General features: G+C 41.1%; 1 protein-coding gene across 11 annotated transcripts in view; it reads left to right on the top strand.

The window, feature by feature from the left end:
* SDCCAG8 (SHH signaling and ciliogenesis regulator SDCCAG8) overlaps positions 1 to 26,910 on the top strand; it is a 247,055-nt gene that overhangs the window by 63,016 nt on the left and 157,129 nt on the right. For all 11 annotated transcript variants that reach the window (XR_006344971.1, XM_043924028.1, XM_043924026.1 and 8 more), the window contains one exon: positions 7,637 to 7,789. Coding sequence is in view for 10 of the 11 variants with exons in the window: in XM_043924028.1 (XP_043779963.1) it covers positions 7,637 to 7,789 (153 nt within the window). In the remaining variant the exon portion in view is untranslated. The remainder of the gene's footprint in view (positions 1 to 7,636; positions 7,790 to 26,910) is intronic.

The raw sequence follows: 26,910 nt of genomic DNA, 5'->3' as shown, positions 1-26,910 counted from the left end.
GGAGGAGGTTAGCATTCATATCACTCCATACTGCCATTTCCAGGCCTTTGTTATGGTTCAGTTCAGTTCAGTCACTCAGTCATGTCTGACTCTTTGCAACCCCATGAATCGCAGCCTCCCTGTCCATCACCAACTCCCAGAGTTTCCTCAAACTCATGTCCATTGAGTCGGTGATGCCATCCAGCCATCTCATCCTCTGTTGTCCCCTTCTCCTCGTGCCCCCAATCCCTCCCAGCATCAGGGTCTTTTCCAATGAGTCAACTCTTCGCATGAGGTGGCCAAAGTATTGGAGTTTCAGCTTCAGCATCAGTCCTTCCAATGAACACCCAGGACTGATCTCCTTTAGGATGGACTGGTTGGATCTCCTTGCAGTCCAAGGGACTCTCAAGAGTCTTCTCCAACACCACAGTTCAAAAGCATCAATTCTTTGGCCCTCAGCTTTCTTCACAGTCCAACTCTCACATCCATACATGACCTCTGGAAAAACCATAGCCTTGACTAGATAGATGGACCTTTGTTGGCAACATAAAATGTCTCTGCTTTTTAATATGCTATCTAGATTGGTCATAACTTTCCTTCCAAGGAGTAAGCGTCTTTTAATTTCATGGCTGCAATCACCATCTGCAGTGATTTTGGAGCCCAAAAAAATAAAGTCTGACACTGCTTCCACTGTTTCCCCATCTATTTCCCATGAAGTGATGGGACCAAATGCTATGATCTTAGTTTTCTATGGTACCTACTCCTTATTCCTCTTGTTTTAAAAATAGGTTTTTTCTACTTTTATTACATATATATATATATATATATATATATATATATATATATATAACTTCTTTTGCCTGTGCTTGCTGTGGTGCACAGACTCTTTATTGTGGCTTATGGACCTCTCTAGTGGTGGTATGTGAGCTCTAGACTGGGTGGGCTTGGTAGTTGCAGCAGGCAGGCTTAATTGCAGTATGTGGGAATCTTAGTTCCCCGGCCAGGGATCAAACCCAGGCCCCCTGTATTGGGACCGTGGAGTCTTATCTACTAGACTACCAGGAAGTCCTGCTTAATTCCTCTTTGAAATTAGGTTACCACTTCTCTTTGAAATCATCGTTGATTCTCCTCTCTCTAATTTTAATTGACTTAAACACTCAATCTAGAAGATACTATTTGACACATTTTTTAAAAAATCATCCCTTTTATACTTGGATTTATAAAATAATTGTAAGATCTTTGACACTTTTTAACAACTTTAGCCTCTGACCCTTTTTTTCTCTTGTCTAAGTCCTTTCAGGCTAACATAATGAAAATACCTTAGACATGGTGGCTTAAACAACAAACATTTATTTCTCACAATTTTGGAAGTTCAAGATCGTGGCACCAGCAGATTTGGTGTTTGGTCAGAGCTCACTTTCTGTCTTCTCACTATGTCTTCACATGGTGGAAGGGGCAAGAGAACTCTTTGGCATCTATTTTATAAGGGCACTAATTCCGTTCATGAGGATTCTGCTTTCATGACCTGATCACCTCCCATGGGGCCCACTATCTAAGTCCATCATATTAGGGTTAAGTTTCAACATATAAATTTTGGAAAAGCACAAACATTCAGTTCATAGCATCCTCCACTCTGTCTCTTTTCATCATTCTGAAAGGTTTCAACATCCATGCTATTAACATATGCAACATCTTAGTCCCAACACACTTTGTCTTCCTTAACTCTAAGATTTTTTTCTGTTCTGCAGTAACTCCCACATGAACTGAAGTGTCCATGAGATGTCAAACTCTAAAACTGATCTCTCTGACCAGAGCCTTTTCTCTTCCTCCCTATCTCAGTTAAATCTATTCAGTGTCCCCTTCTACCTCCTCTCATACCTCATTTTCTCTATTACCTCCAGGCTGGCCCTCTTCCCTTTCCATTTAGATGTGAATTTTACAATTTCAAGCTAAACTCATTATATTTACTCCATCAAGATAGCTGTGTTCTTTACCTACTGAATGGCACTTTTGTCCACTGTCATGTCCTAATTGGAAACCTGGATGTCATCCTCTCTTTTATACCTGGCTTCCAATCAATTACTAATTGCAAGTTTTTTTTTTTTTAAGATCTATTTGTTGACTTTTTTACTTTCTTCATTTTCCCAACTTAGCACCTCACTCTCATAGCTGACCTCCTATAACTGAGATCACAACCAACTGACAAGAGGCTCTTCAAAAGTTATCATCCCGCAAATGTGTCTTCTCATTTTTTTCTTGCTTATCTGGTCCTCTTACTTTCCAAGATGAATCTCTCCCAGTTCTTGATATCTCCTACTCCCAAGGTTTCAGGGACCCTAAACAATTTGTTATCATATCTTTTTTATATCTTCCATCCTTCCTTCTCCATTGTTTTTACCTTTGTAGCTTTCCATTCACTTTTGAACACATTGCAGTCAAGCTTTCAACAAATTGTAGTCTGATTTCATACTACTGAATTGGTCACTTTATGGTCACCAGTCACTTCCTGATTGCTAAACCCAGTGACTTCATCTTAGTCCTCATTTGACTCAACTCTAGGAAGCCATTAATTGTCCTAGTATAACATCATCTTTCCTCCTTGATTAGTTTGGTATTTCATTCTGTGGGTCATCTTTGCATTGCTCTTCTCTACTCTTTCACATGCCTTTTAACTTGTTTTCCAGAAGCCTTGAATGCAGACATTCCTCATTTTGTTCCTAGACTTCCACCCATGTTGCCCTAATTTCCAGGACTTTGTGTCTTCCTCTCACTGAACACTCCCACATTGTGTCTTTAGCTCTAGCAGCTCCCCTGTGCCCCAGACCTACATTTCTAGCTGCTACTGGATCTCTTTATATGGACGATACGCTATTATCATCTGAAACTCCAATGTTAATTCTCTCCTCCTTACTGTCTGTCACGCCTTTTCTTTCTACAAATTTCCATATTATCTTCTTTCAGATAATGGTATTATCATCTTACCAACAGTTCTGGCCTAGATCATTTAAAATACCTTGGCTCCTCCCCATTTGTCACTCCCAATATCCAATCAGTTACCAAACTCGCACCTTCTCCTCAGAGACCCTCACTAAGTTATCCCTGCAGCTTCCATTCCCGTACCTTTGCCCTGGTTCAAGTCTTCACGTACTCTTATGCAGCCTATGTGGCCTGTTGGAATAACCTTCTGTTGGTCTCTCTCAGGTCTCTTTCAACCTCAGTATATCTTTCATTTTGCTGCCAAAGTCTTCCTAAATTGTAAATCTCCCTATTCGGGCAGCTCTCCCCTTGCAGTAGAATAAAAGACAAATCCTTAGCATAACCTTCCAGATCTTTCACAATGTGGTCCCACTCTAACTTTTCCAGCCTCATCTTTTACTACACATTTCATATAACTTGTGCTGTTTCTGTAATGGGACCTATATCAACTCTTTCCATGAATTTGCTCATGTTGTACTTTTCTGCACTGTATTCATCTGTGAAATACCTATTCAATCTCTGAGAGTCATCTCAGGTGGCAATCTTCCCAAAAGTTTTTTCCAACCCCTTCTTGTTTGAATTAATCTCTTCCTTCTGTGTATTCCTAATGAGCTGTATATAGTTTTTGTGGCTGTGTACATAGTTCTCTCCGTGAAAAGACCTTAAAAACCAGGCCTGTGACATCTATCACTGTATTCTTCACAATGGCTATTTACATATTAATTGTACCATAAATGTTTGCTGAATTGAAATAAAGTTAGCTATTAACTTTAAGTACTAGTATGAATTTTTATAAATAATTTTTATGATTTAATATTTCAGTGCTTAATAACTAGAAAGCCTATAGTGTATCGTGAATCTGTTTTTCACTGAGTTAGTATTTATGCCAGGATTGATTTCTAAGCAGTTTACAAAATGCAGTGCAACTATAATAATCACCGTCAAGATATAGTAAAACATACTAGGAATTTTACTTTTTGAGAGTAAGAATCAAAAAGCATATATACTTTAATTTTAAAATCAACTATTTTATTACTGCGTTATGAAATGGTTACTTTGTTCTTATAGTTCCTTAACATTTGTTGCCATCTAGTGTTATATTTTGCATATTGCATGCTAAGTTAGTGGAAGCAATTACATTTTGTAAATATTATATCAAACAGAGTTCCACGGAACTCTGCTCAATGTTATGTGGTAGCCTAGATGGGAAGGGAGTTTGAGGGAGAATGGGCATGTGAATATATATGGCTGAGTCCCTTCACTGTTCACCTGAAGCTATTAGAACATTGTTAATCAGCTATACCTCAATACAAAATAAAAAGTTTTAAAAAAGGCAAATACCATATGATGTCACTTGTATGTGGAATCTAAAACATGACACAAATGAACTTATCTATGAAACAGAAATAGACTCGCAGACACAGACTAGTTTGCCTGAAAAGAATGTGAATAAAGGATGTATGTGTGTCTATATATTTGTTATTGTTGTTGTTGTTTAGTCGCTAAGTTGTGTCAGATTCTTTGCAACCCCATGGACTGCAGCACACCAGACTTCCCTGTCCTTCACTATCTCCCAGAGTTTGTGTCTATATATATATAAAGGGCTTCCCCCAGTAGGAAGTGACTCAGTGGTAAAGAATCCACCTGCAATGCAGGAGCCTCAGAAGATGGAGGTTCAATCCCTGGGTTGGAAGATCCTCTGGAGGAGGGCATGGTACCCACTCCAGTAGTCTTGCCTGGAGACTCCCCGTGGACAGAGGAGCCTGGCAGGCTACAGTCTACGGGGCCGCAGAGTCAGACACGACTGAAGTGACTTAGCATGCACACAGGTTTCCCGTCTAGGTCACTGCATTTTAGGTCATTTTTAACAAAAACTGAAATAAGGTGCATTAGCCTTTATTTGAATTTTGAATACCTCAAACCAAGGGGGCAAAAGGAAGAAGGTTGTCTAAGTCCCCAACTCCCCAAGACCTACAGCCATTTCCACCAAGAAAGGGGTTGTGCTCAGGGAAAAGAAGGAGCCACGACCTTGGGGACTACTAGGAGAAATGACAGCTGCAGATCCCAAATTAACATGGTCACCTGTGAAGATCTATCAGTTAATTGTAGGTGGCCATTCCTTGACTTAGTCATTGAGGATTCAGTTATATGCCTTTACTAAATGGTTATATAGAGAATAATCAGGGAGTACTGAATCATCTGGGATTCTGAAAAATAGGAGAGGAGTCTTAGAATTTAAAGACAAAGCTTTAATGGAAAGAAAAAAAGTGAAAGTGAAAGTCACTCAATTGTGTCTGACTCTTTGCAACCCCATGGACTCTATAGAGTCCATGGAATTCTCCAGGCCAGAATGGTGGAGTGGGTAGCCTTTCCCTTCTCCAGGGGATCTTCTCAACCCAGAGATCCAACCCAGGTCTCCCACATAGCAGGCAGATTCTTTACCAGCTGAGCCACAAGGGAAGCCCAAGAACACTGGAGTGGGTAACTATCCCTTCTCCAGGGGGTCTTCCCGACCCAGGAATCGAACCAGGGTCTCCTGCATTGCAGGCAGATTCTTTACCAACTGCGGGAAGCCCTAATGGAAAGAATGTATACATATTTGTTTAGTAGAACTAAATCTTGTATATGAGGTCTGTTGTAAGATTAAATAACTTTTCTAATTCCAAGTGTTAGTTAATATTTCCTTCACTGTGACCAGGAATATATATTAAAATGAAAACAGTAAAACTAAAAGCTATTTTTATATGGGATTACTGGTTACAAACCAAGAGTGATCAATATCCAGTTTTTAACCTACTACTTTTATTCAGTGTTTCATTACTGCTTTCATACTCATCATCTCCTCTCAGTGGTAGCTACTTCTCATAGAAGGCCATCCACAAAACCAAGTCTTCAGCAACATATTTTGTTTATGTGATTTATAGCTTCTCACTTGTGCTTATATCATTTTGGCTCACTTTCGCTTATATCATTTTGGCACTAGGCCTTTTACCTGCCAGGATCATTTACTGTTCCTTGTTGCTGAACTGATTAAATTCTTTGAATTGACTCTTTCGTTGTTCTTCATGTTAGCCTGATCTTCAGCAGTTCCTTCCACTGTTCTTGTACCTATTAAGGTTGATTCCTGAGTTCTTATTCAATGAAAAGCCTTCTGATTAGATATACTAGTTTATATTCTATAATCATTTTATTCTTTCATGATAGTCATGTGCCAGTGAACCTTATGAATGCTTTTATTAGGTTCTTATAAAATACTTTACACCAGAGCAATTGTTTTCCAAAGCACAAAAATCTCTAATTAGTAATATTTCAAGCTCCAATGGTTTAAATTATATAAAAATTATGCTTTTCCATTTCCTTTAAAATCTAATGTAAAATTTTATCTTCCAAACATTTTCAACTAGAATTGGATTTGGGACTAACTCCCTAGGAGAATCTTTTTTTTTTAGGCATTGTGTTTGCTTATCAATTAATCTGAGACAATTGCATTTTATCCTCATATTTTATACCTAGGAGTATAGAACATTTTCAGAAGAGCTTGAAAGAAGTTAGAGTTTAATGAGTTCTCCTAAGTATTTATTTTCTGTATTTACTATAGCTTTCACCAGAGGGAAGCATAGCAATGCATAAAACTTTGCAGTGCTTACTGAGACTACTTCCAGCTCCATTAACAATGACTGTGACTATCAAATTATAAGCATACAGTATATAAGTCATATAAGGCTTCAGTTTCTTTCTCTCAATTCAAGGGAACAACATAGAGGTTGAGAGAGGAGGATATTGGGAGGAGACATGGGATAAGACTAAGAAACCCTAGTATGACTTAGATTTTTCTGTTAATAAGTCAAGCACCTTAATTGTATTTTTTTTTTCTCTTGAGAGTTTTAATTCAATTTTTTATTGAGTGTTATACATAAAGATATTCTGAATATAGCCAAAAGAAAATTAGAGAGTTCTTATTTCTGGAAACACAGAATTTAGTATAAATTCTGGAAATTTAGTCTAAAGGATAATTACCAACTTTTAAATTGCCAAAATGAAATGAGACTTCTCATTTTATAAAACTAGGTAGTAAAGGCTGTTTTGAGTCTTTCCTTACTGAAATTTGATTATTACCTAATTTTTACTTTAGCTATGTGTGTAAGGAGAGTGAACCAAATCTTATCTTACTTATATTTAAGGATATTTGATTACTGTGTGTTAAATAATAGATGCCTTTAGGTAATGACAAACACATCTCATCTTAAAATTTTGATATTTATCATTTAAAGTGCAAATAATTTTTAACCATGTCCAAATGAAAAATCAGTTAAATTATATACTTATGTATTTCTTACAGTATAAAAATGATATATAATTGAAGATACTAGAACATTTTCTGATCCCCTTTTATAAAATTCAAACTCCTCTGTGGCCTTTATCATGGTTTGTTGCTTGGATTTTCTTAGTTGATTAGTTAATATAGCCTTAATTGTGAAAACAAATATGTGAATAACTGTAACTTTTGAATATATGTAATATTTGAATCACCAAGTAGTATTGACAAATACAAAAATATTCTTTTCTTTGACTTTACATTAAGTTGTAACTATTTTAAATATTATTAAAGCTCAATTGTCTCATTTCCCCCATATTTCTTCTAAATTCTATGGTTCCATTTCACTGTGTCTTATTCTGGCAGGCTTTGATCCAATGCGAACAGTTGAAAAATGAGCTGGAGAGGCAGACAGACCGACTTGAGAAAGAACTTGCATCTCAGCAAGAAAAAAGAGCCTTTGAGAAAGAGATGTTGAAAAAAGAAATAACAAAAGAAAGAGAAGACATGGGCTCAAAGGTACTTAAGAGTTCAATTTGTTATCCACATTGCAGAGGAAGTGTTTTTGTGACGTAATTGATGAGTCTGCAGTCTGCAATTCTTGAATGATCTTTAAATGTTTAAATATTTTAAGTATTCAAGTTGCTTATTAATTAGAGTTCATAAAATTTTTCTATTCTCAATGTATTTCTCAATAAAAGTTATATTCTCTGACCTTTCCAAAGAAAATAAGTAGATTTCATGATAGGAAATTGTGAAATATACTCTAATGCTGCCATTCTGTTTGAGTCCCTCTCCGTTTGTCAGAGGAGAGCAGGTGTTCTGCAGATATCCATATTTTAGTTCAACCTTGGTTAAATTAAGGAGAGATTACCCTTTCATTTCGTCCCCCCACTCCCAAATTAGACATTAAGAAGATAAAACACTTGTAAGAAACCAAGTAGCCAAAAACAGTGATGATATGCTTTGTATAAAATAGGTTCTGACAAATTACAAAAAAAATGAGATGGTCGGATAGCATCACCAAGCTGATGGACATGAATTTGAGCATGCTCCGGGAGTTGGAAATGGACAGGGAAGCCTGGCGTGCTGCAGTCCACAGGGTCACAAAGAGTCAGACACTATTGAGTGACTGAAATGAACTGAACTGAACAAATTACATGATGAATAAGTGGAAGAGGGAAATTAGAGGCAAAAGGAACAGATAATATGAGATGGGCAGTGTTTGAAAAACAGTAACAAACTGGAATATAGAGTTCAGTGGAATCTAGTTTTAAAATTGCTATTAATTGCTATAGTAGAGCAAAACTGAGCAAGATGTGGTCCTTGAAGTAACCCAAACAATGGTTATATGTTCTGTTTGTTCAAAGCAGTCTCACACCTTATACTGTAAGTGCTGTCTTATAATATTCCAAGATTTGAAAATTAACTCATTCTACTGATTATCTGCTGTATGCACAGCAATGTGTAAGCCTGAAGCTATATAAAAAGAAAAAGCACAAATTCTGCCCAGTGAGTTTTAAGTCATACAAGTATGTGAGGCAATGTAAACTCCCTTGTTTTCTTATCCTTTTTTAAAAAAAATTGTGCCTATCAAAACTTAACTTACAGGTCAGTCTATTGTAGCCACCTGTTCTGGGAAACAAACTCACTCGGAAGTGCAGTTTATTACACAGGCGGGCCCAAGGCAGAGTCTCCTCTTAGCCAAGGACCCCAACCAGCATTTGTGAAAATCTTTTATACCCCATGTGCACGTGTCCAAACCCACCACCCCAAATTCCTTGAGAGTTACATTAACTAAGGAAGGGTAAATACAATCCCAATAACCCCATCACTCATGTGCCATGTGCTCAGACAGTTAAACAATTAGCCAATAACCAATAAGCACGAGGTTACACTCCAATAGATACAGAAAAATTTATGGCCTGTCTGGAGGAAGGGGTGATTAGTGTATGTTCTCTTAGGTGATGAGTAACCTGGATATGATCTTCAAGATTCCCCTGTCCGGAGGGAGACTTTTCCTTCTGTTGTCATTTCCATAGACACTAAACGCAGAGGTCAGAGTCCATTGGAGAGGTAGCCGAGCATGATCAGCATGAACAGGCCTAAGATGGAGTCCAGGCCCTATGAATTCCTTCTTCATTACCCCCTCTTGATGCTCCTAGTTTCTGTAACGAGCATCATTTATTGTGATATATTGTACCCTAGCCCTCCCGCTACCCACATGAGAGAACACTGTCAACCTCTGGGTTACAAACTTCACAAGGCAGGGCCTTGTAAGAGGCCCTTGTAAGAGGCAGGGCCCACAAAGCAGTATGATTAGAATGGTTATGACAACAGTAGCAATAGTTTTCCACCAGTCTCCCTTTACCCAGGATAGGACCTAAGTCCAAAAGGGAATATTTTCATTAGACATGGCTTTCACTTGATTTTGCATATCCTCCAAGGCAGTAGATACATTTCCAGATAGGTCAGGGATGTATACACAACATTCGGCTTTAATTATGGTGCAAGTCCCTCCCCTGGGCTGCTGTGAGTATGTCTAATGCCATCCTATTTTGAATTACTGCCTTCCTCATCTGAATTTGTTCTTCGTTCAAGGCTTGAATGGCTTTTGTACTGTCTAAGAGGGCCTGTTTAGTGAAATTAGTTAAGGCCTCTACCTTAACCATGATATCCGTTGTCCCTATAGAGGGTACAAACAAGGCAGCAAGATAGTCATACCATTGGAACACAGTTCGTGTCCATCTTGCATGCAGATAGGGCAGGTTTACTGGAGGTTGGTGTAGGCTAGGCTTAATACTGCCATGGGCGAAAGCAAATCCTAGTGTGCAACGCCTTACCCAGCCAACTGGTAACCATGGCCATAAGTTAAGCCCACAGAGCCACTGGGTCCCACTGGGGGCTACCCAGCGGATTCCGGGATTATATTTCCAGTCGGAACCGGGCCACTGAACAGACCGATTGGGGTGATAGGTAACTTCAGAGATTTGTTTACATTGTTCAGGGGACAAATAACCCATATATTCTAATTCTTTTGGGCCTAAGGGGTGGTCTCCAAATCCAACTTTGTGTTCTTTTTGTTCCCAGCAAATAGTAGCAGGAGTAATCAACTGTCCTTTCTCAGGAGTCATCAGAAATATTCATCCCAGACCTGGTAGTATTGCTCAAGGTACCAGGAGGCGTGTCCCTCTTTTGTAAGGGAGCCACTCTCCTTTTTATTTTTCGTATATGAGGTATAAGCCCTTGTTACCTCCATAAGACTAGTGTTCATGTTAAATGTAACCCTATGTCCCCAGCCCATTGGTGGCTTTTTCTTACATCAGGAGAGCAAAGAAAGGTTATGATTGGTGAGAAAAAGGAAAGTTCCTTTCTGTTGTTCCAAGAAGGAGCACAAATGGTATAAAGTCCCCATAACGGAGTGGCGATACCCACCATGGGAGTCTGTCCATTACTGACAGGGGCGTAGCCCCACATACCCAACAGTTGGAGGAGTTGTGGAAGTCCATGTAAGAATGTGCCCATGAGATGAAGACGTTGTCCTGTGCAGGAACAGTGGTCAGGTTCAGAATTGTGTTGGTGAGGCCGAGTAGTAGGAGTCGTTTACCCAGCTCCATACTAGAGAGGGCTTATCCAGGACCTCATTTTCTTCTTCCTCTTCAGAATGATCTTGGTTTCCCATGGGTCGGTGGGGTCCTTCTGGGTGGTCCACTCGGCGTCTTCCAGGTCAGCGTGGTATGCCTTCTTCCCTCTGGTGTGATGGATCCCAGGGGCAATGCCTGCAACTTTAACTGCAGTAGGGGTGGTTAAAACAACAGTATATGGACCTTTCCATCGGGGGGCTAGGGAGTCATGTTTCCAGTCTTTCACCCATACCTGGTCCCCTGGTATAACTCATGCACTTGCTCCCCCAAGGGGAACGGTATTCTTTCTTGCACAAACCTAGTTACTTGATTAATTACCTTACCTAGTTGTTCCATCTGCTGTGATATCCCGTCTCCTCTTACCTGAAGTATATCAGTTGTTACCTGTCTTATTATGGGAAGAGGCCTCCCATACACAATTTTGTAGGGAGAGTAGCCATGGGACCGTGGGGTAAATCCACCCAGGAACAGTCAGTCTCTATAATCCATTTAGAAAGTGTCTCCTTTAGTGTCTGGTTAGTTCGTTCTACCATTCCAGAGCTCTGAGGCCAGTAGGCAGTGTGTAACTTCCATTTTATATTCATGGCCTTACTTACTTGTTGTATCAAATCTGATATGAAGGCTGGGCTGTTATCTGATCCTATGCTGGTGGGGAATCCAAATTGAGGAACTATTTCCCTAAGCAGGCTCCGAGCCACTTCTGATGCTCTTTCAGTTCGGGTGGGGAAGGCCTCCACCCGTCCTGAGAATGTACATACTAAGACCAACAGGTAACGAAAATGGCGATGTGGTTTCATCTCAGTGAAGTCCACTTCCAGATGTTCGAAGGGAAGGGTTCCTTTTAGTTGGATACCTGGGGGTTTTGACCTGCACCCTGGAACAGCGTTAATCTGAGAGCAGGCGTTGCAATTTTGGGATTCCATTCTACATAGAGAAGAGAGGTGAGGAACCAGAAAATACCTTTGGATCAATTCCTCCAATTTGTCATGTCCTAGGTGAGTCATACGATGAGCTTGGCTCACCAGAGAGGGGGCCATATCTTTGGGCACTAGTAGCCTACCACCTGGTAGCTCCCACCATCCTTTCTCTGTTTTGGTGGCTCCCTCCGCTTCAGCTAGTTGGTTTTGAGCCTCGGTGTTTGTTGAGGAGTCTAGGGCCAGCTCAGGTAGCTCAGCTAGGACAAATGTTCTCATGGGGATTTCCCCAGATTCCTTTCTGTCCTCGGCTGCCTGTCTGGTGGTCTCATCAGCCAGCCTATTTCCTCGAGCCTGTGGGGTGTCTTCCTTCTGGTGCCCACGGCAATGCATGACTGCTACCTCTGTGGCACTCCAGACAGCATCTAGGAGGGTCAGGATCTCCTCCTTATTCTTAATGTCCTTTCCATTGGCTGTTAGAAGGCCTCTCTCCCGGTATAGCGCCCCATGTACGTGGTGTGTAGCAAAAGCATACCGGGAATTGGTGTAGACATTTACTCTCTTGCCCTTTGACAACTGCAGTGCCCGGACTAAGGCCCATAGCTCTGCTCGTTGGGCTGACCAGTGCTGTGTTAAGGGGCCGGCCTCGATAACAGTCCTCTCTGTGACTACAGCATAGCCTGACAGTCGCTGTCCTAGCTTTACCAGGCTGGTGCCATCAGTATACAGAGTCCAGTCAGGATTTGAAATTGGCCTGTCTCGGAGCTCTGGACGGCTAGCATAGACCTCCTATAAGACTTCCTTGCAATCATGAGTAGGTCCTCCTTCTCCCTTTGGGAGAAGCGTTGCCAGGTTTAAACCCTGGCAAGGCTCGATACAGAGGTTGGGGTTTTCACATAGCAGTCCCTGGTATTGAATAATCTGGGGATTTGACAGCCATTTGTGGGGGTCTCCTTGAAGGAGGGTGTTGACTTCATGTGGGACCTTTATGATTAGATCCTGGCCGAAAGTCAACTTTGTGGCTTCACGTACCAGTAAGGTGACCGCGGCCACTGCCCGCAGACAGCTAGGCCACCCGGTGGCAACATTATCAAGTCGCTTTGAAAGATAAGCTATTGGCCTGTCCGATGTTCCCAAGGTTTGAGTCAAAACCCCCATGGCTGTTTTATCTTTCTTCGTCACATATAAGGTGAATGGTTTGGTGAGGTCTGGCAATCCCAAGGTGGGGGCAGAGGTGATTGCTAGTCTTAACTCCTCAAAGGCTTTCTGCTGTTTCTCAGTCCAGTTTACTGGATTCTCTTCAGGCCCTATCAGGAACTCAAATAGAGGCTGGGCTATTTGAGAATACCTTGGAATCCAAATCCTGCAGAATCCCGTGGCCCCTAGGAACTCCCTGACTTGCCGCCGAGTCTTAGGCATGGGGAGCCTCAGAATTACTTCTTTTCTAGATTGGTCTAGCAACCTTGTGCCTTCCCTTAAGACAAACCCCAAATACCTTACCTCCTCATTGCAGATTTGTGCTTTTTTCCTCAACACTCGGTATCCCGCCTCTGCCAGCAATTGGAGGAGTGCTTGGGTCCCTTTCCAGCATTCTTCCCAGGTCTCAGCAGCCAGCAATAGGTCATCCACATATTGCAGGAGCCAACATCCATACCTTTCAGGCTAGAAAGCTTCCAAGTCCGAGGCCAAGGCTTCTCCAAAGATGGTTGGGGCGTTTTTGAACCCTTGCGGGAGGTGGGTCCAGGTGAGCTGCTGCTTATTGCCTCCGATGGGGTCCTCCCATTCAAAGGCAAAGATGGATTTTGACGCAGGTGCTAGGCGTATACAAAAAAAGGCATCTTTGAGGTCCAAGCAAGTATAGATCCTTGTCTTATGTGGGAAGAGGCTAAGCAAGGTATAGGGGTTTGGGATAGTCAGGTGCAGAGTTACACTGGCCTGATTGACCAATCTGAGATCCTGTACAGGCCTATAGTCTTGTCCTCCTTCCTTCTTACCGGCAAGATTGGTATGTTCCAGGGTGATTGACATTCCACCAGGATGCCTGCCTGCTTTAGCCTATTGATGTGAGGCAGAATCCCAATACAGGCTTCTGTGGGTATTGGGTATTGACGCTTTCTCACCAGGGTGGCGCCTGGTTTGAGTTCTATTATTTTGGGGGCTTGGTGTCTGGCTAGCCCAGGGGGGTTATCTTCAGCCCAGACCTCAGGGAACAGCTGAGTTAGCCTTTTCTCCAACTCTTTTGCCTTGTCTTGTCTATCTCCAGGGGGCTCCTGTAACCTCCATTCGTCTTGAGGGGGCACAGAGAGGGAGAGTAAGTAGGTTGTTGTGCCCACCCGAAAAGTGGGCCTCTCTTCAGGAGAGAAAGTCACTTGTGCTCCCAGCTTGGAGAGTAAGTCCCTCCCCAGCAGGGGTACTGGGCACTCAGGGATGTAGAGGAACTCATGAGTCACTTGGTGACCCCCCATCTGACATTTCCTGGGCTGGCAAAACAACTTAACCATTTCTTCTCCTGAAACCCCAGTTACAGTGGCAGTCCTTTTAGACAGAGGCGCCACAGGCTTAGTTACCACAGACAATTCTGCTCCGGTGTCCACCATAAAGTCAATGTCTTGGTCCCCAATTTTTAAAGTTACCATGGGCTCTCGGGGACCTGATGTCTTTGAGACCCGGCATCCCTATTCAGTCTCTGTATTAGTGAGTTCTGCAACTGGGAGGGATTTATTCTCCCTTCTTCCTTCTGGGCACTCATTCTTCCAATGACCAAACTCACAGCATCGGGCGCATTGATTTGGCTGTAATGGAGCCCAAGGCCTCCGTTGGGACCGGTTGGAGGGCTGTCCTGACCTTTAGGCTGGGGGGGGGTTTCTTTCCTTTGGCGGTGGAAAAGTCTTTGAAAGACTTTCCAAGCGCGCAGCCAACATTGCAAACCTCTCGTCTGTTCTCCTCTGCTCATCTTTATACCTTTTCTCATATTTCTTTTCTTTTTCCGTGTCCCTATTCCAGAACACCTTATCTGCTATTTCAATCAGCTGATAACTAGACATGGAGAGAACTCCCTCGGTCTTTTGAAGCTTTCGTTTTATGTCAGGAAATGCTTGTGAGATAAATGACGAATTGATAACGATTTGGGAGCCCGTAGCTTCTGGATCTATGGATGTATAGAGTCTGTAGGCCTCACAAAGTCTCTTGTAAAATTCAGAAGGTGACTCATTCTCCTACTGAGCTATTCTGGCCTGTTTTGACATGTCCATCAGCCTCCGGGCTCCGCTTTTAAGTCCTTGTATAATCGCTGTCCGGTATCTTGTCTAATTGGATTTTCCCCTCCTCTGTATTGTAGTCCCAGTTAGGTCTGTCAGTGGGAAAGGCTTGCTCTATCCACCTCTCTGGGTTAGCAGTGCCCTCAGGAACCATCTCCTGTAACCACTTCCTCACCTCAGTGTTGAGCCTTTATCTCTCTTCTGTACTGAAGAGGGATGCTAGTAATTGCATTATATCATCCCAGGTTGGTCGATGGGTGCGGAAAATAGTCTCTATTAGTCTAGTCATGCCCTGGGATTCTACCGAGTAAGAGGGAGTGTGTTTTTGCTAGTTCAGTATGTCGGTTGATGAAAAGGGCTGATAGTAATAGGCTACAGGAGCTTGGTAATAATTACTGTCTTCCCCTATCATTGGAGGTTGCTGGACTTCTCTAAGAGGCATCTGCAAGGGTATTCTTTCCTCTGGCTCTTTGGCAGAGCGGAGCCTTTGTTTAATTCCAGTGGTTCATCCCCCTTGTCCCGGAGTACTTACTGGGAGTGGAAGGTAGAGTTTAGGGAATGTAGTGGCAGCATCCAGGTTGGTAGAGTCCGGTGGGCTCATTGTCCCTCCAGTTTAGGCTGGAGCCTGCCGGGGGGGCAGCTCTACAACCTGTGGAGCTGTCAGGACCATTGAGGAACCCGGGAGGCTTACCAGTCTCGGGCTGGTTCCTCCGGTTGGGCCTCTAGTGGCCGTGGTGTTACTAGCTGGTGGAACCATCATCCAATACGGCGGTGGGGGAAGTTCATCTCCTTCAGGGTCCTGTAAAATTTCGTTCTCATCCTTGGTTACCTTTTGGGCCATCAAGATTTTTCCTCCCCCACCATGGGGAAAAAAACGGGCCCGTTTGGGGGGTCTTGGACTATTCCCAGCCAAGAGTCTGTGTACGGGAACTGATCGGGGTGTCCAGGCTTTCCCATAACTATAGCGTAGCCTGCCTTTATGAGATTTAAGTCCATAGTTCCCTCCGGTGGCCAGCCAACCCCCATTGAAGGCCATTCGACTTCACAAAGGGTGCGGAGCTGGCTGAGTGTCATTTTCCTCCCATAGTCTCCATCAAATCCTTTCTTAAAATTCTTAATCATATTCTCCAATACAGTGGCCTTAGTTTTAGATTCGTTTCCTCCCATTTTCTTACCTCTGGATTCCCACATCCCAGGGCCTTCCCGAGAAGCCAATCTACCTGTTTCCACTGGTAGGGGAGATGATGGGTCACACAGCAGATGGGTACCTCCTGGGGGAGGGCAGAATAGGAGCACACAGCATGTTTCCTAAGACAGTGTGGACACACCTCCTGACTGGCTTTCTTAAACCCTAAGTTCCCTTTCTTTATCCCTGGCACGGCCTTCGACCTGAGTGCCAAGCAGCTATTGTCGCCAACCTAAACCAGTTTCCTATGCGGCTCCCTTCTGGTCCCTCCCAGGGTGGTGATCAGACCCCCTCTTCCACCCTACCAGGTGGGCTCCTCCTCACCTGAGCACTCAGTTCCCTTGCTGCCGTTCACTACCTGCCAAAGCGAAGAAACCGGGCATTGAAAGGCTGAATTCTTCCAGAGGGGCAAAGCGCCTTCCCCCCTCTAGGAGATTTAAGCCACAAAGCCTCGGGGTGGCCTCAAATGAGACCCATCTCCTCAAAGTGAGAAGTTTCCCAGCCCATGCACCAAATGTTGTAGCCACGCATTCTGGGAAACAAACTCACTCAGAAGGGCATTGCAGATAGTGAAGTGCAGTTTATTACACTGGCAGGCCCAAGGCAGAGTCTCCTCTTAGCCAAGGACCCCAACCAGCATTTGCGAAAATCTTTTATACTCCATGTGCACGTGTCCAAACCCACCACCCCAAATTCCTTGAGAGTTACATTAACTAAGGAAGGGTAAATACAATCCCAATAACCCCATCACTCATGTGCCATGTGCTCAGACAGTTAAACAATTAGCCAATAATCAATAAGCACGAGGTTACACTCCAATAGATACAGAAAAATTTATGGCCTGTCTGGAGGAAGGGGTGATTAGTGTATGTTCTCTTAGGTGATGAGTAACCTGGATATGATCTTCAAGATTCCCCTGTCCGGAGGGAGACTTTTCCTTCTGTTGTCATTTCCATAGACACTAAACGCAGAGGTCAGAGTCCATTGGAGAGGTGGCCGAGCATGATCAGCATGAACAGGCCTAAGATGGATTCCAGGCCCTATGAATTCCTTCTTCAAGTCTAACTGTCTACCGTCTATGACTTGGATTGATGATCTCAGCTGGTGAAGAAAAATGCTACAATCTTGCAGATGACACCACCATACCCTTATGGTCTTTGGTGTCCATGGTTCTTTTGGTGCTTTCTAGCAGTCCCCCTGTACATTCCTCTCTCTCTTGTTCATTCAGGGATTCAACAGATACTAAGTAGAGGTCCTGGGGATGTCATCATCACAGGACCAATGCACTCCCCCCATGGAGTTTATAGACTAGTGGGAGAGGTAGACATTACGCACATACTTCCACAGATGAGTTTTTACCACTGTGATAAAAGCATGAAGATACAGTATAGAGTTACCATGAAAATGCATGACAGGCAAATATGACTTAGTCTACACAGTCATGAAAGATTTTCCTAAGCATGAGATTTTACAAGTGAGACTCAAAGGAGTTGAGTAGGAGTGGTCAAGGGAAGAGTTGAGGGGAAGTTTCAGACCCAGAAAAACAATACTCCCAAGGCTCAGAAGCTAGAAAGCATAATCCATTTTGGGAATTTAGGGAGAGTTTAAGTGACTGGAGCATAGGCAGTAAGAGACAGAGTAATGGAACATGAGTTTGGAGAAATATGCAGGGACCAAATCATGAATGGTCTTAAAATCCATGAGAAAGATTTTAAATGTTATCCAAAAAGTGATGGTAAACCATTGAAGAATTGATGCTTCCAAACTGTGGTGCTGAGGAAGACTCTCTCAAGAGGCCTGTGGACAGAAAGGAGATCAAAGTCAATTCTAAAGGAAATCAACCCTGAATATTCATTGGAAGGACTGATGCTAAAGCTGAAGCTCCAATTCTCTGGCCACCTGATGCAAAGAGTTGACTCATTGGAAAAGACTCCAGTGCTGGGAAAGATTGAGGGCAGGGGGAGAAGTGGGGGACAGAGGATGAGATGGTTGGATGGCATCACCGACTCAAAGGAATGAGCTTGAGTAAACTTTGGGAGATAGTGAAGGACAAGGAAACCTGGCATGCTGCAGCCATGGAGTCGCAAAGTGTCAAACATGACTTAGCAACTCAATAACGACAACAACAAACCACTGACTGGCTTTAAATTGGGCAATGTCATGATGCCATTTATATTTGAGAAAAATCATCTGTCCATAGATTTGAAGGGGGACCAGAATAAACCTCTTAGACCAAGTGGGAAGTAATTACAGTAGTCCAGATGGGAAATGATGGTATCTAAGCCCCATTTTTCAAGGACTATTTCAAATCACTTTAATTCTCAGGTTCTCTACCATACTACCTTTCCCCTAATTCTCAACAGAGAACCTCTACTTACCTAACAAAGAAAGTTGACGCCATTAGATGGTAACCACTTCAACTTATTTATTTTTCCCCTCACTTGTACCTAAAGTAAAATTTCACCTGCACCGCAACCCTGTCAGATGAGAGTGACTTCATCCTTTCCTCTTTCTCTGGATCCCATGCCCCTCAACCACCTCAGGGACTTATTTCCGTTTGTTCCCCACTCTCTTCTGAATCTTCAGCCTTTACTTCACTATAGCCTTTTCCTTATCATCAGGAAAATAGTCTCTTTCTTCTAATCCAGTCATTCTCAATCTTGGCTGTGTAGAAGTTCCAAAACTCTCATTCAGCCAGTCTGAATCCCAAATGAACTATGGGAGAATAGCTGAGGGTAGGATCCAAGTGTCAGTATCTTAAAAAATTGTCCAGGTGATTCCAGTGTGCAGCCAAGGCTGGAAACCACCTTAGTAATTCCATATCCCTCCTTACTCTTTCCTTTAATAGTCAAATTTCTTGAAAGATATGTCCATACATACAATTGTCTTTTGGGGACTTTCTCTATGGCTTAGTGGTAAAGAACCCACCTGCTAGTGCAGGAGACACAGGAGATGCAGGTTCAACCCCTGGGTCAGGAAGATCTCCTGGAGTAGAAAATGGCAACCCACTCCAGTATTCTTCCTTGGAAAATTCCATGGACGGAGGATCCTGGTAGGCTACAGTCCAGGGGGATACAAAGAGTCAGACACTACTGAGCATGCATTGTCTTTTTCTCACCACTCATCAGTCCACTGCATTTCAGCTTCTGTGCCCATAGTCAATGAAATTACCATTGCTATGTTCACTGAAGACCTCCTTATGCTATTTTTAATGAATATTTTTTTATTCTTATTCTCTTTAAAAGTTTCTCTTTCTTTGATTTCTCTGAATCGATATTCTTAATTTGGGAAAGTGATGATGTGTGCCTTTTAGGTTAGTCTGAGTTTAAGGTGCCTTTGAGGTAATGAAAGAGACACATCCAGAAAGCACCTTGATAGGAGGTTCTGGGGTTTAGCAGAGAGCTTTAGATTTAGGTGTCTCTAGCACTACTGTGGCTTTAAATTTTTTTAAAAATTTATTTACTTATTATTTTTGGTTGTGCTGTATCTTCGTTACTGCACTGTAGCACTGTTGTGGCTTTAATTTCATATACATTGTGCATGAGTGCATGCTCAGTCATGTCCAACTCTTTGCAACCCCATGGACTGTAGTCCATCAGGCTCTCTGTCCATGAGATTTTCCAAGCATGAATACTGGAGTGGGTTGCCATTTCCTTCTCCAGGGGATCTTCCTGACCCGAGGCTTGAACCTGTGTCTCCTGTATCTGCAGTTGGATTCTTTGACCACTGAGCCACTTGGGAAACCCCATATATATGGTATTGATTCCTAAATCTTTAGCTCTCTAGTGAGCTCCCAAACCAGCTTCACTTCCTACCTTCCCTTTCATATTAAACTACTATTCATTCATCCAGTTGCCCAACTCAGAAATCTTGCTGTCATCCTGGTCTCCTCCTTCTCCCTACCCTGTACATCATTAAGTTACCAACTTCTAGAGATTCAGACCCCTACCAATGTTTCCCTGTCTCACCATCCCACTGCTCTCCATATCTCACCCTTGGATAATTCCCACAGCCCCACCATAGTCTCCTTGCTTCCAGTCTCACCTCTTTCTCATCTGTTCTCTTACCCAAAGAGCCAAGGATGCTCTTTCTAAAATGAATCCATCAATAAGTCAGTCTCTTTCTTTAAAATCCTTTCATGTCTCTCTTTAACCCCATGGATAAAAGTTAAGCTGTCTCTATTTTTTTTTAATTATTTAATTGGAGGCTAATTACTTTACAATATTGTAGTAGTTTTTGCCATACATTGACATGAATCAGCCATGGGTGTACATGTGTTCCCCATCCTTTACCTCCCTCCCCCTTCCCTCCCCATCCCATCCCTCAGGGTCATCCCAGTGCACCAGCCCTGAGCACCCTGTCACAGGCATTGAACCTGAACTGGCGATCTGTTTCACATATGATAATGTACATGTTTCAGTGCTATTCTCTCACAGAGAGAGAGAATAGCTAACTTCACCTTCTCCCACAGAGTCCAAAAGATTGTTCTTTATGTCTCTGTCTCTTTTGCTGTCTCACATACAGGGTCATCATTACCATCTTTCTAAATTCCATATATATGCGTTAGTATACTGTATTGGTGTTTTTCTTTCTGACTTACTTCAGTCTGTATAATAGGCTCCAGTTCCATCTACCTCATTAGAACTGATTCAAATGTATTCTTTTTAATGGCTGAGTAATATTCCATTGTGTATATATACCACAACTTTCTTATCCATTTGTCTGCCGATGGACATCTAAGTTGCTTCCACGTCCTGGCTATCATAAACAGTACTGTGATGAACATTGGGGTACACGTGTCTCTTTCAATTCTGGTTTCTTCGGTGTGTATGCCCAGCAGTGGGATTGCTGGGTCATATGGCAGTTCTATTTTCATTTTTTTAAGGAATCTCCACACTGTTCTCCATAGTGGCTGTACTAGTTTGCATTCCCACCAACAGTGTAAGAGGATTCCCTTTTCTCCACACCCTCTCCAGCATTTATTGTTTATAGACTTTTTGATAGCCATTCTGACTGGCATGAGATGGTACCTCATTGTGGTTTTGATTTGCATTTCTCTGATAATGAGTGATATTGAGCATCTTTTCATGTGTTTGTTAGCCATGTGTGTGTCTTCTTTGGAGAAATGTCTGTTTAGTTCTTTGGCCCATATTTTGATTGGGTCATTTATTTTTCTGGAATTGAGCTGCAGAGCTGCTTGTATGTTTTTGAGATTAATTCTTTTAATTAATTAATTTAATTAATAAATTAATTGATTCTTTTAATTAATTAATTCAGCTGCTTCATTTGCTATTATTTTCTCCCATTCTGAAGGCTGTCTTTTCACCTTGTTTATAGTTTCCTTCATTGTGCAAAAGCTTTTAAGTTTAATTAGGTCCCATTTGTTTATTTTTGCTTTTATTTCCACTACTCTGGGAGATGGGTCATAGAGGATCCTGCTATGATTTATGTCAGAGAGTATTTTGCCTATGTTTTCCACCAGGAGTTTTATAGTTTCTGGTCTTATGTTTAGATCTTTAATCCATTTTGAGTTTATTTTTGTGTATAGTGTTAGAAAGTGTTCTAGTTTCATTCTTTTATAAGTGGTTGACCAGTTTTCCCAGCACCACTTGTTAAAGAGATTGTCTATTCTCCATTGTATGTTCTTGCCTCCTTTGTCAAAGATAGGGTGTCCATGGGTGCATGAATTTATCTCTGGGCTTTCTATTTTGTTCCATTGATCTATATTTCTGTCTTTGTGCCAGTACCATACTTCCTTGATGACTATAGCTTTGTAGAATAGCCTGAAGTCAGCAGGTTTATTCCTCCAGTTCCATTCTTCTTTCTCAAGATTGCTTTGGCTATTTGAAGTTTTTTTGTATTTCCATACAAATTGTGAAATTATTTGTTCTAGTTCTCTGAAAAATACCACTGGTAGCTTGATAGGGATTTCATTGAATCTATAGATTGCTTTGGATAGTATATTCATCTTCACTATTTTGATTCTTCCAATTCATGAACATGGTACATTTCTCCATCTATTTGTGTCATCTTTGATTTCTTTCACCATTGCTTCTTGGCCTTTTGGCTAAGATCAAGTGTAGTGTTTTATAGTTTTCTATATATAGGTATTTTCTTTCTTTAGGTAGATATATTCCTAAGTATTTTATTCTTTTCGTTGCAATGGTGAATGAAATTGTTTCCTTAATTTCTCTTTCTATTTTCTTATTGTTAGTGTGTAGGAATGCAAGGGATTTCTATGTGTTAATTTTATATCCTGCAACTTTACTATATTCATTGATTAGCTCTAGTAATTTTCTGGTGGAGTCTTTAGGGTTTTCTATGTAGAGGATCATGTTAGCTGCAAACAGTGAGAGTTTTACTTCTTCTTTTCCAATCTGGATTCCTTTTATTTCTTATTCTTCTCAGATTGCTGTGGCTAAAACTTCCAAAACTATATTGAATAGTAGTGATGAGAGTGGGCACCCTTGTCCTGTTCTTGATTTTAGGAGAAATGCTCTCAATTTTTCAATATTGAGGATAATGTTTGCTGTGGTTTATCATATATGGCTTTTATTATGTTGAGGTATGTTCCTGCTATGCCTGCTTTCTGGAGGGTTTTTATCATAAATGGATGTTGAATTTTGTCAAAGGCTTTCTCTGCATCTATTGAGATAATCATATGGCTTTAATCTTTCAATTTGTTGATGTGGTGTATCACATTGATTGATTTGCAGATATTAAAGAATCCTTGCATCCCTGGGATAAAGCCCACTTGGTCATCATGTATGATCTTTTTAATATGTTGTTGGATTATGTTTGCTAGAATTTTGTTAAAGATTTTTGTGTCAATGTTCATCAGTGATATTGGCCTGTAGTTTTCTTCTTTTGTGGCATCTTTTTAAGCTCTTTCACTGTTACATAAAGATTGTACCTTTTTTTCCCCTTTGGTTCTTCAGTCTCATCTCCCTTCTCTTTTCTTTCCTATATTATCACCATACTGACCTACTTGCACTTTCTCAAATGTCAAACATGCCAATCTGCCATACCAATTTTTCATTTCAGGATTTTGCAAGGCCTTGCCCCTCCTCTCCCATCCCTGCACCCCCCACCACCATTGCCTAGAGGAATCTTCCTCTAGCCTCTCTAACTGATGGTTTAGAGTTCTTGACACCATATCTTTTCATAGTCTCCCAATGATGAATTTTTGGGAGCCCCTCCTATGGGCTTCTAAACTCAATTTATTGCAAAATCTTATTGAATTATCTCCCCTAATTTACTATGATTCTCCTGCATGTATGGTTTGTTAACATCCTAATTGCTTGGCACATTCCTCCCACGTAAAATGTGTTCAATATATATTTATTGAATGAATACAAGGGGAATACAAATGGAAGAAAGAAGGCCCCAGGCCATTGGAAAGGCATACATGCATGTCTGCTCAGTTGTGTCCAACTCTTTGTGACCCTATGGGCAGTAGCCCTCCAGGCTTCTCTGTCCATGGGATTTCCCAGGCAAGAAGAACACTGGAGTGGGTTGCCATTTCCCTCCCCTGGAAAGGCATAACTAAAATGCTAAGAGTTCAGAGAATCAGAACAGATTTCTGTCTGCAAGAGATCATGGAAAACTTTGTGGAGAAGATGGCATTTTAACTGAGCTTCAAAAAAAAAAAAAAAGGCAGGATTTATAAATGGAGAAGGAAATGGCAACCCACTCCAGTGTTCTTGCCTGGAGAATCCCAGGGACGGGGGAGCCTGGTGGGCTGCCATCTGTGGGGTCGCACAGAGCTGGACACGACTGAAGCGACTTAGCAGCAGCAGCAGCAGAAATGCAGTATGAGGGGGAGATACGCGAACATGAGTAAGTTGTGGAGGAAGGCAAAGTTGTGAGCTGAGCTTGTGTGAGAGAGACAATGGCAGCAAGAGCAAAGATCAGCCACTAATTATGCTTAGGAGACTTTTTTCCTGGGTTGTTTAGTGGCAACTTTTGCCTTGCTGAGTACTTTTACTATGTAAAAATATGTTGATGAGAATTCCTGATAAGAAGAAATGAAGTCTGAAATGTGCCAGGCAATATTCCAGGTGCTTTTATGTATAATTTTCTTAAATTGATAATTATTTTATTTAAACAAGTGGCAACAGAAATGCAGTGCATTTCTGAATTTTTTTTTGTCCCCATTAAACCTTTGACACTTAATCTCAAGATCCTGCCCAAAATAAAGATGTATGAATAAAGAGTTGAAAGTGATCCTAGCAGTGAAGCCAGTACTTTCACAGGAAATGGCAGAATCTTTGAAGTAAAAGGGTTTAGTATTGAATCCAGTTTTACCTTTTTGTGACCTTGAACAATTCGTTTAACCTCTCCAAATTTCAGAGTAGTAAATGACAGATTTGATCTACTTTAAGAATTGATAGGATTAAATAAAATAATGCTTTGAAGTACCTAACAAACTACCTGGCTTAGGGTGGACATTAAACAAATTTTAGTTTGTGGCTATTATTCTTACTCTAGTGAAAGAGTTAGCTCTATTGGGTAGCTTTCTTGGACCTTTGTGTTAGTAAAAGCTGACACATTTTAATATAAAGTCCAGCTTTATTTATTTATTAGCTTGAATGAATCCGGGAAAATTCTTGGCTTTCATTTTTTTCACCAGAAAGTTAATCCAATACATTCCTTTTCCAAGGGGGTTAAAAGAGGATATTATCACACTGCCTAGCACCAGAAGTTACTTTAGTAGGAAGTCTCAACAATCACATTTTAAGTTCTAATGGTTAGTGTTGGAGCACGTGTCTCTGCTTTCCTTGTGGTGGGCTTGCTACTGAGACTTGTACATTCTTTCTCTCTTTTTATTATTTTTCTTCTTCCCTTTCTTCTTACTGCTTTAAAAATTTCATTTATGTGGGAAGTTCTAGAAGAGCAGATGCCTTCCACCTAGACAGATTTTGAATCATTCCTCCATGAACAGTTCTTGCTGTGAGTTTGCCTGTTGGCATCAGTAATGGTCTTTGGTTGCACTAAGACACTAAGTTTGTTAGTTCAGTCAGTTATTCAGTCTTCTATTTATTGAATGCCCCCTGTGGTTTGTGAATTTTTCTCAGTTGGTTTCTTGATAATAGCCAATTGCTAGAATCCCTACTTCTTGTACCTTTTTTTTATGAGGAATGCCATTTTATACTACATTCAATACACCAGGGACTCTTTATTGTAGAAATTTCTATCAGGCTCTCCCATCCTGGGTGTCCTTGTCTGTTGCTTGCCCCTGTCAAAGTTTAAAGGACTTACCTGATGTCAACACCCTGGCCCTCCAACAGTGTTGCAGCTGTCTGTGTTACTTCTGCCTCTGCAACAGATGTGGATGGAGAAGTTCCTGCAGTGTAATGTTGACTTCCAGATGGTGGGCATGGGGAAAAAGAAGGTGTGTCAACAGGAGGGGAGGCTCCGAGAAGTGGGTGACAGAAGGGAGCAGACAGGTAGTGGGTAGAGGAATGAAGTGATGGGTGGCAGAGGGAGGGAATCACGTGGAAAGTGCACAATTTGTCACATGCTGTAGAAACTGACTCAGAATTTACCATTAGCAAAATAAATGTCTGCACATTTACTTCAAAAAAAAACACACAATATTAATACATTTGCCATAAGATTAACATAAATAATACATGAATTTTTTAGTAGCTGGTAATTAAAGTTTTTTGTTACTGTAAGTTTCCAGAAAAGCTATAATTACATATTCATAATATGCTTACTCATGCACTTGAATTTTTAAATTAAGGAAATTTAGTTAGTATTTTTGATTTGTTACATTTAATTTCTTTTGACCTTTAATTTTTCTTTCAGATTGTAATCTGCATAAGGATAATTCGTAGCCTGGTATTAGTAAAAGAAATTTTACATGCAATTTAGATTTGTAGCCAATTTCTTGATGATAAGAAGGACATGTAAACAATCATATATTAAATGTATAATTCTCCACAATCCCTAGACAAGTTAAATAATACCTCTACTGTCTAAATTAGAAAATAGCTACCCGGGCTGATTATTTTGCTATTTTCAATTTTAGTTAGTTGCCAAAGGCAATCTTGATTTTTACTACAAACTTTAGTTACTGATTTCTGTTGTAAAACTGAATTCACACCCATGTTAGTGTAGATTTTAAATATTATGGTAGATTTTAAATATTATGTCAAATTTGTTATCAGTTTTTGTTTTAGCTGATTAAAAATGAATAGCTGTGTTTTAATCTGGGGGCACGGTAGCATTTCTTCATCACTTTAAAAGTACTAATACAGATGAGAAGCTAATTGCCTGGGAAAGTTTGACTCACCAGAGCAGAAGTTAAAATGTAATTGCAAACCAAAAACTATGAAGGTTAAATTTAAGATATAGAAAGCATTTCTAACCCTTAGAAGAAAAACTAAGCACCTGCTATCATAGAGTCCCTCAGAAAACCCATTTATTCTAACAATTCATTCATTCATCAAACATTAATCATATGCCTCTTAAGGAATATGCTCTTGAGGAACTTCTAGTCTAATGAGGAAACAGACAGCAAAAAATGTGATGTCTTAAGCACTATGCATGTAAATAATTTTAGTTGATAAAGAATATATCAATAAAATTTTAAATATATTTTAACTTGGAGGATAAATTCAGCACCTTTATT

Source organism: Cervus elaphus, chromosome 14, assembly GCF_910594005.1.
Source record: "Cervus elaphus chromosome 14, mCerEla1.1, whole genome shotgun sequence".
In the NCBI taxonomy this organism is placed as follows: Eukaryota; Metazoa; Chordata; class Mammalia; order Artiodactyla; family Cervidae; genus Cervus; species Cervus elaphus.
The sequence above is the reverse complement of the archived record's forward strand: the minus strand, read 5'-3'. Positions and strand labels throughout refer to the sequence as shown.